The 14,157-nt window shown below is 36.7% G+C and overlaps 2 protein-coding genes across 3 annotated transcripts; one reads left to right on the forward strand and one right to left on the reverse strand.

The window, feature by feature from the left end:
- On the forward strand, window positions 1,238-10,253 carry LOC109840839 (clathrin interactor EPSIN 1-like). 2 transcript variants are annotated; one of them, XM_020409627.1, is made up of 12 exons: window positions 1,238-1,471; window positions 1,556-1,619; window positions 1,717-1,768; window positions 2,926-3,005; window positions 3,098-3,176; window positions 3,314-3,397; window positions 3,499-3,644; window positions 3,731-3,931; window positions 4,271-4,422; window positions 5,812-6,011; window positions 6,355-6,817; window positions 9,855-10,253. In XM_020409627.1, exons 2-12 carry the CDS (start codon window positions 1,579-1,581, stop codon window positions 10,052-10,054), a joined length of 1,698 nt encoding a protein of 565 aa, XP_020265216.1. In that variant the 5' UTR covers window positions 1,238-1,471; window positions 1,556-1,578; the 3' UTR covers window positions 10,055-10,253. The 2 variants fall into 2 exon arrangements, with proteins under 2 accessions (XP_020265216.1, XP_020265217.1); XM_020409628.1 differs by lacking the exon at window positions 1,238-1,471 and adding an exon at window positions 1,979-2,004 and having other exon boundaries at window positions 1,550-1,619.
- Window positions 10,998-14,157, reverse strand: LOC109840841 (AP-4 complex subunit sigma). Its single transcript, XM_020409629.1, has 4 exons — window positions 13,870-14,157; window positions 12,172-12,258; window positions 11,433-11,501; window positions 10,998-11,319 (listed from the first exon to the last, which is right to left on the reverse strand). The coding sequence occupies exons 1-4, from the start codon at window positions 14,008-14,010 to the stop codon at window positions 11,185-11,187; spliced, it is 432 nt and encodes a 143-aa protein (XP_020265218.1). The 5' UTR covers window positions 14,011-14,157; the 3' UTR covers window positions 10,998-11,184.

The raw sequence follows: 14,157 nt of genomic DNA on the forward strand, positions 1-14,157 counted from the left end.
CCTCTCAAGTGAACTATGATAAAAACATCGAACTCATTATGGAAAAATGAAAAATGAAAAATAAAGTCCTTATGCCTTCAATTGTTGAGGCTATGAGTTTTGCTAATTCTGCAAGACCAACTATATAAATACATAAGATAAAATAAAATAGAACAAAAGCATTCAACTGTAAAGGAATTATGCGTCCAGAGGATTGCTAGTCATAGTCGCGAGTGGGTCTCACTCACGTTGTGACAGGGACATGTGTCCCAGCAGCGCCCCTGTTGGGGCACATATCCCTGCCACAGCAACGAGTGAACCTATTCGCGGCTGTGGTTAGACTTGACCATTCATCCACAACCCCGACTTGCCTCCGTACTACCATCGGAGGTAAATTAATCTCTCTCTCTCTTTTTTTTTATAACTTCCACCACATTACATTAGGTTTTTCCCCCCTTCATATTAATAGATGATTTTATAAAATTTTGTTTTAGCGAAAAAACGCTCAAAGTTCTTGATCTGAATTTTCCAGTGAGAACTATGTTAGGAATAGATAGCAATTTGACGTAACAAAAATCTAGTACGAGGATAAGCATTTGAGATATTTTTAAATTGTTAACTACATGGACTGGTTTACTTTAAAATTTTCGGCAATGAAGCTTCACGGGAGGAAGGGCACATTCTTGGGACCGTCATTGAGGATGCTCAGAGTCTAATTTGGGTGGGTTTTGCAGCTTTTGCTTGTTCCTGTTGACTCTCGCGGTAAAAATTACCAAATATAAGCATACGTGAGCATAAGATCAAGGTCTATTGGTACATCTTCTAATTTCCTTGACTTTAGAAGTGTTTATGAGCAAGGTATTAGAAATAGGAAGAAAATCAGAAAAGCAACGGCATCAAAAAATCAATAATCTTATCTCAATAATCAATTGAATAATAACTCTATTATGAGGAGTTCTATTTTTAGTGTGTTTTTTTTCTGTATTTTAAAGTATTTTAGTTTTGACTAAGGACTTAATTTACAATGGATTTTAAATAATTTCACTGAGATTTAAGGAAAAAGGATGGAGTTTCAAGTAAAACTCCGACCTGCCATCATTCAATGAAGCGCTAATAATACATATAAGCTTACACCCCCAACACCAAAGAGGTGTAAACAGCTCCATAGTCATAGTTTCTACATTTCCAGTTCATGGATAACCCAAAAATAAAAAAACCAAAAGAAAACACGGTTTGGAACCCCGCCATGGATTCTACTTTGGCCCGACCCGGTTCGCACCGGCGACGGTATAAATACATCACAAAAACCGCGATGCACGGTATTGTACCCTCTCAAACGTATACCATCATCCTATAGCATTTGTAGGCCGTACGATCAAAACAACTCTCTCCCTCTCAAATCATCGTCAACCTCGCTCTCAAAATCCATAACGAAGAACAAAGAAACGACCCATCTCCATCTCCAGCGTTTCCTCCCTCTCGCTTGGCTGAGGTAATCCACGATCTCGACAGACATTTTCTTGATTTTTACAGATCCGATCGAAGCTCAATGCTTCTCGCTTCGTTTGGGTTCCAGATTCAAGAGGGCCAGATCTCTCGATGGATTTCATGAAGGTCTTGGACCAGACCGTTCGAGAGATGTGAGTCCCCTCACGATTCGAACTGTGTCGATTTCGTTCTTGTATTGTTTGAGATCTTGTGGAAAAGGAAAAGATTTTGTTGTTATTTATTTTGCAGAAAGAGGGAGGTGAATCTGAAAGTGCTCAAGGTCCCCGAATTGGAGCAAAAGGTCAGGGTTTTCCTATTTTTAGGTTAAACTGGGGCCATTGGCTCTGTGTTCTTCGATTTTTCTTCCAGATCGTCCTTTTTTAAAAGCTGAATTGCACATAACCCCCTCATCTATACATTCAGTTGCAAACACCCCTCACTTACTAGTACTTAGCACCTATGCATTGCCATTTTCACAAAGATAAGTAACACCCTTCTTTCTCATGGACAGGTGTTTCGCGTAATTGAAGGTTGAAGGTATAGATGAAGAGGGTTATGTGCAATGTATACCCCCTTTTTCCTCGAATTGCTATCGAGAGAACATGTAATTACAAGATAGACTGGAGTTAGACATGAATAATTTAAAAGTGATAATAGTGACTGATCTCTTTAATGATACCAAAAGTTCGGGATCATAGCTGATACCAGATGAAAGTTAGCCCAAGTAATAAGGATTAATGCACCGGGATATACCATAATGTACACCATTTATAGGAACATACATTTAAAAGTTGATTATATATGAGGGCTAAAAAAACACATGATGGACCATCCTGGTATCGAGTGGATTGCATCTTTTAGTTAATGCCACATAAGATCCTTATCTAGGTTTTGGTTTATGCGACTAGACTTCCGTTTTTCTTCTTCAGCCATATTGAAGAGTAACCCGTCATTTTTTTAATTAACGATAAATATAAGTCCTACTATGGTCATGTGTGATGGAGGCCAGTAAATGGACCAAGTAGGTTAAGCGATAGGATTATAATTAACGGAGAAAGAAGGACTAAGCATAGGCCTCAGATAACTTGCTTAAAAACATTTTAAGAAGACTATGATAATGATTAACTTAGTGGAGAAGATAGCCCTCAACGGAACTGAATGGAAGGATTCATGTAGTTGACCAAAAAATATGGGATAAAGGCTTCGTTTGTTGTTGTTTTCGATAAATATCTGCGCTTCTAAATTTTCAAAGAAAAATGTGTGCTGCAGGATCATAAGAGTTGACATTTCCTTTAGTATGTATCCAGCTGAGGGTTTGAAGCATCCCTTTTACACAATAGCCATGAATATTATGTTTAGTCACAGAGATAACATAATTCTAAATATGTTTATATCTTTTGGTGTGTGGGTTAATTTGGTTTTATATTGTTTCCAATTGCTTAACATGACAACTTTTAGGTTCTCGATGCAACCAGTAATGAACCCTGGGGTCCTCATGGATCTGCTTTGGCAGAGCTCGCTCAGGCCACAAAAAAATAGCAAGTTTCTTCTTTCATTTGTTTTGGTCCCTTCACATGCCTTTTCTTGAGTTCTTTAAATTTCTGAACATCAATTCCATTGTTTCTTACAGCAGCGAGTGCCAGATGATTTTGAATGTGCTTTGGACCAGGTTGACTGATACAGGTGCAAATTGGCGCCATGTATACAAGGTGATGCATTCTTCAATTGGCTGCAGTGCTACATATTTTAGATGAATTAAATTCAATGTTTGCATGCTGTGTGTGACCATCACTTCAAACTGCCTTAATTACATTTTTTAAAGCCTTTTGATTTTTTTCCACTACAGGCATTGACTGTTATCGAGTATTTGATGGCAAATGGATCTAAACAAGCACTTGATAACATTCTTGAGCGCAGTTTTCAAATTTCAGTACAGCTTCTTTTCCTAAGACAAGAATATCACAGTGTGAAGTATTTTTAGTGAGCATTATTTTCTACCTAAAGTCTCATCCTGGTTTTCTATTTTTAAAGTCACTTTCAGGCTTTGAATATGTCGACCCTAATGGAAAGGATGTTGGAATCAACGTGAGAAAGAAAGTTGAAACCATTGTTGGTCTTATAAATGACAAGGAAAAAATACAAGCAGTCAGAAAAAAAGCTGCAGCGACTCGTGATAAGTGAGTTTAATTGATAACATTTCTCCTTATTTAATAATTATGTTGTAGTAATTTGATACATAACCTAGTAATGCTCCGACATGTAGGTATGTTGGACTTTCGTCATCTGGCGTAACATACAAGTCAAGCGCGTCCTCGTATGGCGGCAGCAGTAGGTATGGAGGCTTTGATAGTTCCAGAGATGGTGAATCGTTCAATGACAGCTATAAAGATAAGCACAAGTCAATAGATGATCGATCAAATGAAAATGAAAGTGGGTTCAAGAAGGGAGGATCACGTCATTCCGGGTACATTTGTGGTCCTTTTGTTTTCTTTATTTATTTTTCTGCACATGCATGCACATTTATGCAAGTGCAGTTGCCTTATATTTCCCTGCAATTTAGCAAAAACTATTCACAGAGCCACAGACATTTTATGCATCCATGCATTAACTATTGGCAAACATTTGGTATTTACGATTCAAGAACAGCACAACTAGTAAACATGATATCCTTGTTATATGTGGCATAAGATAATATCGCCAACTGTGTTTGAAACCAATTGCTAGTTGCCATCTCAACAACTGTTCTGTTGGTTTTGCTGCATCTTAATCGAAATAAGATGGTTATTACTTATTATTTTATCAGGTCTCATGCTTCTACATCCTCCAAACCGACAAAAACAGCAACAAAGATGGGTGCAGATCTATCTTCAAAAAGCGCGAGCATACAACCAAATGATAGCGAGGATGACTTTGGTGACTTTGATGACTTTGATCCACGTGGATCCACTACAGGGGGTAAGTGTCCATAACTACGCCTATCATTATAGCTGTGCATGTTGCAAAATAGAATGAAACTTACTCTTTCATTATCTTATATTTGGTGTGTAGTGGTCTTTCAAAAACATGTTATGTCTTTTTATGAAAAGAAATGTAAGTTAAAAAAAATTCTGTATTTTTCCATGTCAACTAGTTCTTTTATGTCAATGTTACTATGTTGTTTACTTTTTACTGGTTATCTTAATATTGGATTGTTTAGTAGCTTTAGGATCACTGCTAGAAGCACAATGCTAAATGCTACCATGTTTACAAGATTTCCTTTGCTCCCTCCTCGAAGGTACTAGAAGGTCGGATCAGAAACTGAATCCAACTGATGTATTTGTTGAATTCCTTTATATGTCAGTATTTTGTACTTGTATTCTATTTGAATTATAACTATTTCAAATTCAATTCAGCTTCTCTATAAGTTCCATTTCTGAATTGTTCTTTAATAAGTTACTTTAATGATTCCCTCTATTTTTTATTTGAATCTCCTCAATATGATTTGATCTATTGATTATATTTTAATTAAACAAAATGCTCTTACAGAGGTCCAATTATAACTTTGAAAAACCAGATAGTTTAAAACTAGAGAGGGGTAAGAGAAAACTGCAAAAATGGTACCATATATTTTATGGTGTCTTGTGTGTACTGATCGTCAAATGATCACAAAGCCTGCCTAATGGCATCTGGATTACTTGATGTCCAAATTCCAATGTACCTTTTATAATTTCTTGGCTTGTCAACTTGTGAGGTTAATCCTATGACCCAAGTTAACTGGAGAGGCAATAGGATCAGTGATCATGTGCATCCACTGATTGCACATAGCTCACATGATGCATTTCTCCTGAGTGCTGTTCTGCAGAGTTGTTTTCTTGGGTTTACATTGTTTCATGAAGCTTACTACATACTTCTGATTGAATGTCGTTATAGACATGCTTACTGCATAATTCTGTCAGAAACATTGCCAGTCTCATATAAGAGCACAGTATAATATAAATATTCAAAGCAGTCAGATTTTGTGCTATTCTATAATTCTTTCATTAAAAGGTTGTTAAGTCCTCATGTCTATGGATACAATTTCAGCTGTATTTGTTCGTCAGTTGAAGACTACATTAGCAATGAGTCAGTCGCTGAATATGTATATCGGAACTGCATGACCTCAAAATTATTCATACCTCTCGTCCCATGTTGTTTTTTAATCTTTCTTATATTTATTAGTTTGTTGCATTTGTTTTTTATTGAAATTGTCTATCAACTACCTCAAAATATGATTTAGCTATTTATAAATTCATAGAAAACTGGTAAGTGCCCTTACTTTGGAGAAAAGGAAATTGGTAATTAAACTGCTTATCACTACCTGACCAGGATCAGCTAATACAACCTCCATTCAAGTGAATCCATTTGGAGAAAGCTTAGTTGGCGATCTCATGGACACGCCAACATCGCCACCAACAGAACCAGCATACTTCAGCAACAAAACTGCCCCCGAAGTTGATCTCTTTGCTGATGCCACATTCGTGTTGGCCTCACCTCATGAAGAACTAACAACAGGTTCTCATGATAAGGTTAGGTTGCAAATTTGCATCTGGAATTAACTTAATGTGCTCATGTTATTTCCTCGTGATGAAAACTACCTGCTTCACACCACATATCTGAAATTCCTACTTTGAAATACTTTAGGGAGCATTAAGCCAAAGTCGGTGTGGCCTTTTCTTTTGCTCTGGCAGTTTTTGCTAGTTTAATGCACGGCAGCAATTCTTTAGTTGATCTACTTTGAATATGTTTGCCAATTAACTGTCTAGACTGGAGTTTGAGGAAGATGGTTCTGTCTTCTTTTCTTTATTTAGGTTTGTTACTCTTCATGGCAATCATGTCATGTCTTATTACTAAGATTCTGTGTTACTGTAGGCAAATATTGATCTTTTCGCTAATCAGCCTGCCTTTCCTGCTCCACCTTCTGCAAGTGTTGACTTATTTCGAGCATCTGATTCAGGCTCGCTTTCTGAAGCAAAGTACTCTAGTTCAGAGCAGAAAAGCACAGCACCATTTGACCCTTTTCCAGCCCCTGATTCAGGCATGAGTTTCGGAAAGAAGTCCTCTAATTCAGAACATATAAATACAACCTTTGATCCTTTTGCAGCAATTCCACTGAACAGTTTTGAAGAAACTGACTCCTTTAGTGCCTTCACATCTCATAGTGAATCAAAAACAACAAAGCCTCAACAAAAAGTAACAAACAACAGCCTTGATAGCATGGAACAATCAATGACATCATCCAAGCCAGAAGCCAAGAAGGATGCTTTCCAAGTTAAGTCGGGGATTTGGGCTGATTCTTTAAGCCGTGGACTGATTGATCTAAATATCACAGCCCGTAAGCTCCTTTTCTTTCTTATTTGAGTTACTTTCTTATTCGAGTTACTTTCTTATTCATAGTAACCTTTTTCTTTTCAATTTGTGAGTATTACCAGGACACTTCAAGCTTTAGTTTTTTTTAATGCACTGAACACTAGGGCACAGTCTATCCTTAGACATTCCAATAAGTATTCTTAAGTAATAAACTATCATAACATCACAATCTGTTGCTATCATGTAGCATTTGTATGCAAGATTGTAGGCATGATATTAATATTAGATCCTATCAATCTAAGATCATTTCTTTGAACTTTGAACTCTGAGCCAATTTCTCTAGTTAGGGGCTGTTCGTTTCGCAAAAAAGAATGGGAAATCAAAGAATAGGAAACCTATTTCCTAAAATAATTGTTTTGAGGTTGTTTGGTTGGCTTAAAAAATAAGGAAACTAAAGAATAGAAGATGATATGAGATGAGTTGTCACCATATTATTGGATGATGTGAGTGATTTTTTAAAAAAAATTGTTTTGAGGTTGTTTGGTTGGTTAAAAAATAAGGAAATGAATTGGAGGTATATTATTGGATGATGTTTTGAGGTTGTTTGTGTTTGGTTCGTTTTTAAAAATAAGAAAATAGATAAGATGAGATGAGTTGGAGGTATATTATTGGATGATGTGACACATACTTAAGGAAATCAATTTCTTGTTTTTTTTTGAGGAAATGGATGGAAAGGAATGTTTAATGAGATGAGATGAGTTGTCACAATATTATTGGATGATGTGTGTGATTTTTAAAAATGAGATAAGATGAGATGTGATGAGTTGGATGATGTGACACATTTCTTGTGTTTGGTTTATTTTTAAAGGTAAGAAAGGAGATGAAATGAGATGAGTTGGATGATAAAAATATTATTTTATTAGATGTTGTGGGTGAGTTTTAGGGATGGAAATGGATAAAAATATTATTTTATTGGTTTCCTTGTACCGATTTCCTTTTCTTGCTTTTTAGGAAACCAACCAAACGGCCCCTTAATTACTATTTACTGACAAGTAGTTATGTACATTCTTGCATGCATCTATTATATATAGCCTTGTCCCTGATCATATTTTCAAGTTTTGGAGAACCATGTCAGAACTTATTAAGTACTGGAAGTTTGACCATCATATCCCATGTTCATGTAATGCTAGTAATGAAGGTTTCAATGATATCAATTTGCCTACATCTTAGTTGCATAGATACAGGTATTGGTGCAGGTACGGGTACATGTCACATCAAAATTTTAATATTTAGGGTAAGCGGACACAGCTGAAATGTGTGCTGAAATCATAGTTCTGGCTAGATATGCAAACGATCCTTTGAAATTGCATTTCTTTACTGAATATGGACGAAACAAACTCAACTCTTGTCCAACAACTTTCAAAAATGGACGTGAAGTGTTGGATATGGGCCTGTTTGGTTGGTAAACCATAAATCTAAGAAACCCTTTTTCAGCCTAAAAATATGTTACGATAGGTTTTTTGGGGATTCTTGGAAAAGAGATTATGCTGTTTATTTCACATTGAAACCAAGGAAATGAGTTTCCCCTCTTTCTATTGTTCGTTTCAACCCAGAAGTAGGAAATGAGATCTAGGAAACCCTTTTTTCATATGACGTCTGTTCCATTGGAATTAGTGTGGCAATTTTTTAATGCCGAAATTCGGCTTTAACCCCATTTCAGAGCTAATCGCTCGGAAATGGGTTTTCACCTTTTTCTGACGTGACACTACTTTTCATCTCCTCATTTCCACATTGAGTTAACCTTGCCAAACTGATGAAATAGGAACCTACGGACACCTTGTTTCCCCAAACTGGGTTTGTCAGATCACGGAAATGGGTTTGCAGGGGTTTTATATGCGAACGAAACAGGCATATGTCCAAGAAGCACATGGCTAGTGTTTTAAATTGAAACATGTATTGTATAACTGAGTACACGTTTGAATAAATGGATGCATATACTTAAGGAGTGTCCAAGAAGTGTCGGGTATGGGTACATGACGTCGTGTACAGGGTACTGCTTCACGATAGCAGCACCTACGTAACATAGGCCTACAATAATACTTTCTGGATAAGTCACTGTGCTAGCACCTTGTCTGCGGCACTGCCAAAGGCTGTGACATTATTGACCATACATATGTGGAAAGTCCAAACTCTTTTTATGTTCACCACAAAAAATAGAATGAAAAAAGAAGAAGAAAATAACTACATCTAGAAGTTCAAGAACAATTGTGCAGTCCTCTGTCCGAATGGTGCCTTACTAATTAATTGTTGAGTAGCTTTCTCTTGGGGGGGGGGGGGTTGGGATTAAATCTTGAGAATTAGGATGAAGTATGAATGGATTTGATTACGATATTCTTAAGACTAGAAAAAAAAATCTCAGATTTAAATGTTGAGGTTTATAAGTAAAGTTAGCATTATTATTTGAGCATATCTAATATTTTGTATTTTTATAAGATGAGTTTTCATTTTATAATTTCGTCTAAACTATTTGTCCGGTTATTGCACTTAATTGCCCAGGAATTCACCCCATTTTAAACTTTGATGCCCTGATTTTATTATTATTAATTTTTTGTTGCCTAAAAAGTATCACAATTTTTGACAAAATTCAATTTTTATACCCTCATTCTATATATTTTTTGTTGACAAGGGAACCTTGGTCAGTACCTCCACTTAAACTCCCTTTGGAGTCCGCCGCACCCCAGTTCGAATCCCCCCAGTCCCCAACAATCCGCAAGGAGCTACCCCTTAAGTACCAGGGGGCACCCCCATTCTATATTGATATAATAGAAAGAAACTGGAAACTCACCCTTAAGCCATCTCTTGCATTACTATGGCAGGCAACTTCTTTTATTGTATTTTTCCCCTCGTACTCACTTCCCATAGTTACTTAAATAAGTTACTAGCAATCAATATATTGATTCTTATTTCACTATTTTAAATAGGTTATACAATCGTCAGAATGAAGCCTTTATATGTTAGATAAAATTTTGCCTTGGTATTAAAAGTTGCTTTTCATTTTGCAGCCAAGACAATAAACCTAGCAGCAAATATTGGAGTAGTCGGTGGACTTGGGGATGCTTCAGATGCAACACCATGGTACATGACTCGTCCCATGGTTACAGGATCAAGCATGGGTATGTCGGGTTTTCCTTCATCAACTTCAAACAAGGGAGATAGCGGCTTTTCGACTTCCGTTCAGCAGCAATATGGAGGCTTCAAGTGATGCATCTTTTTAACCCCGTTTCTTTAATATTCTTTTTACACACTTAGCCAATTATAGCGCAATCCAGTTACAATTTTACTTCTGGTAGCTGTGCAATTTGTCTTAGTTGCTTCTTTCTATAATGTAATGTGTTTCTGGTGCCCACTAATGTATTATGGTTTTGGAATATGAACAGCTTATATGCCAGATTTGATGAACATTTGCTGCATCTATTTTATGGTTTTGGAATATGAACAGCTTATATGCCAGATTTGATGAACATTTGCTGCATCTATTGTAAGTTACTATTCTCATGTTGCCTGATTTCAGATTTGATGAACATTTGCTGCATCTATTGTAAGTTACTATTCTCATGTTGCCTGATTTCAGTGATGCTTGTGTTAGATTTTGCCGTTTGGTTTTCTCCAATGTTGATGCTGTGTTGATAATCCAGCTTTGCTGTTGAACTCCATTTACCTGTTAAATTCTGCAAATCTATTACTAGCGCAAAGCATAACACTGACAGTGCTTGACAGCAGTGAATAAAACAATGGACTTAATTATAAAACAATGGACTTAATCAGAACTTGAAAATATTGGACACATATTTGTAAATGCACTGACAACTAATGCTTTAGACAATGAACGCAAACCCATATTAAAGAAGAATGTTTACGTTGCTTTTTTAGAGAAAACAATACGAAGTTAGCGTTATGAACCTTGAATATAGTTTTTGATTGGAAAGTGGTCTTGAACATCGGCCTGTTGAAAAAGTAACATTTTCTGGTCTATTAAAATGACAGCAGTAGCTTGCAGCTGCTTCAGATCTCTGATAGTCCATAGCCTGTTAGAGAGATCACCAGCTGAATTTGGGCCACAGATGTCATACGAGGTGTGCACTCTTATTAGCAATCCTCCTCGACATGGTATATATCCCCTTCAGGGGTCATAGATCATCAGGAAATGGTGAAACTTCAGCAGTTTTCTTGCGATATATTAAAACTGAAAATACAATCCAGGATTGATAACAGAGTATATGGTGGTTTCATCAGAGAAAATCTCTTCACAAACTAAAGCAAACACAGTAATTAGCAAATGCTACAAAACCAAACAGCAAGGAACTGATGGGTTTGACATTAACTGCTGATGAGCTATGAAGCTTTGTCCATGAGCTGGATTGGTGACAAAATGTTGGTCTTGCTAGTCTCAACAATGCATCCATTCATAACCATTTCTTCCAGCATGAAGTGGGCCTTCTCAAGGTGGAACATGATATCAAGTTCACACTGTAGTCAAGCACCACGAAGGGGAATATGGGTCAGTTTGATTCCACATAAGGCGAAATAAAATGATAAAAACATATGAACATGAACTATTATGGACCAGAGGAAAGACATACCACATTACCAAAATGGCGGTCCATGGTTTCGACCAATAGATGTATGAATTCCAATATAGCTAATTCATTCTGCCAAAATAAAGAAGAAATAAATAAATAAAATCACAATAAAGAGATGCTAGACGGTAAGAGTAATAATCCGACTAATACTCGAAAAAACATTTCAATGGCAGGTAATCTAATCCACTTTAAGAACCCAACCCCTAAAGATTAGTGTTGTTAATATAAATTTCAAGCAATAACTTTGACGTCATGGGCAATGATGCCACAAATAGCAAATAGCTTCCACAGGGCCATAAAACATTGTGTTAATTTAGATGTCCCTGCCAACTACTCATTGGGATGTTGTAGTCTTGGATACCTCAGTGCCTGAGTGTTCCAGGTAAAGGTATTTTGTATTTGGTTTGTGATTATAGTTCATGTAACTACCTTTCCAAGTGCAAATTGGACAGGATCACTGAATGCTATGAAAGATTCAGTTAGGTCATTGCATTTTTGTTAGTAGGAATCTTGTATCTTGAAAGAGAAGGCAAATGTGATATTCACATTGAGTACAAAAGTAGAGCAATAAGCTATGATCAACGCTACTTGTTAGTTGGTTTGGATACAAAAGCTTCTAGTAACTAGGTTTTGTATTTACTTCTCTCTTGCAACTATTATGTGATATTCAGAACGCCAGCAACTAATAAACAAACTTAAATTTGTCCAATAAAAGTGCAGCCTAAAGGATAGCTACCACCTCATCATTGTCAACTCCCACCAAGAAAAAGAGAGAGGCATAACGCCTATACACAACTTTGTAATTCCGATGCTCAACAAATGAACACTGCATTACAAACAAAACTATGTTATTAGAATTCAGAAAGAAACATAAATATAGAAATGAATTTTTTTAGTAGAAGCTAATCGTATGAAATCAAGAGAGTTTAGTAAGCACAGAAAGACCAACGATGGATCGTTACACAAGATGTCCTCTTTCATTAATGAGAAACAAGTGAAAAGCGATTGGGCAATAAAAGACATGAAAGTTAATAAATTGCTGAAAATCAAGAGAAGAAATTTTTATGTTCATTCCAAGACATGCCACCTTTACTCAAGGACAATAACCAAGTTTATCCAAAAACCTATTTCTGAAACATCCATGATAAAGCTCATGGTCTGAGCCCCCAGCTTCCACTTATTTCTTCAAGGCCAAAATACCCAAAGGAAAAAAACATGTTATACCCTCTTTCCGGCTCTTTTTTTTATTGAGAATTCCAGAAATTCTGTAAAGCTGACTTCTTCAAAATAATATCAACTCTCTTCTAACTTAACTGACATATTTATGTTCAAAATCATATACACAAAATGACGGGTCAGTTTGAGCTGCTGATATGCATCCAATTGGATGTGAGACAAGTGACCTAATTAAACCGAGAAAGAGCAAGCTAGCTACAAAGGAATAAGGACACCAGACAGTCTCAAGGTAAACATATACCAATTTATTCATAATCGCGAAGACCTGGTTTTATCATCTTCCTCTATCCACTGACTTCTTCAGTGGTATACCACAGCGTGAGCATTAATCAACCCCTAATCATGGTTCTATAATAAGGTTATCAGAAAACTCCACGACAAACCAATTCTAGCACACAAATGTAAAAAGTACCACAGGTAATAAATATGAACACAAGCTCAAAAAAATTCTAAGCACCAAGCATTAGGCTTCTCTGCCGGATCAGACCTTTAAAATGTACATAGGTATCACTTAAATATTTCCATACTTTCTTTTATTTGGACCAACTTCCCTATGATACATCCAGACTTTCCAGAAAACTAGTTCGAACATGCATGTAGCCTGAATTGCCCCTAAAGTGAAGACCCAAAGTCAAAGGATTGCCAGTCATGTATACGCTGGATATTTCAACCCAAACCTTACATAATGTTTCAACAATGCATTGTTGAATCCCAATGCATATATGAATCAAGGCATTCGATCGGTTAAAGGCTACCTCAGTGAAGATAAGCGAGTACATGTCAATCGAGTGCAGTGCATCACCAACTACATTGTTGTAGCATGTTATCTATTTCTTAACAAACTCTTCTTCAAAAGTCACCGGTCTAATTTGTCCCTAAACAAAGATAAGCATGGAGATCGAAACGGTCCATATAATCACGATTACCAGATCAAGATGTCAAATTTCCTAAAAGAACTGAACTTTAGCAATCAGAAACTGATCCAGGTGCCATTAGCCAGCAAAACTTTACTTTTGTTTTGGGTAGATCAGGATTCATGCAATAATACTAACAAACACAAAATTAAGACCCTACTGAATAATTTTCGTAACCTCATCACTAAGTCAAATTAGGGCAAGCGCAGATCTTTTGGGGCAGCAACTGATTCATCCTTGATGAAATTGAACGGGAAAAAACAAAAAGCATCAAAGATCAAATGAACCTGTTGATCGTTGCGAGCGAGGCACTTGCGGACGATCTCGCCCTCGAGGGCTCTGCGCTCTTCTAGGGTTAGGTACTCGTAGTACTGAGCAAGCCGCGTCTGTCCCTGTTTGTTCACCAGCAGCACGAATCGGATCCCCATTGCTGAAAATCTTAAAGATGAGATTTTTTTTCTTTTTTTCCCCCGTTCTTTTTCCTAGGAGGAAGACGAAGGAGAGAGGTCCCAAAGATCTCAAACAAAACGAGTATTACGCCAGTGTTACTTGAGGCCTCGTGTGCTAGGGTGTTT

The sequence above is a fragment of the Asparagus officinalis genome, chromosome 5 (genome assembly GCF_001876935.1).
Source record: "Asparagus officinalis chromosome 5, Aspof.V1, whole genome shotgun sequence".
NCBI classification, from domain to species: Eukaryota; Viridiplantae; Streptophyta; class Magnoliopsida; order Asparagales; family Asparagaceae; genus Asparagus; species Asparagus officinalis.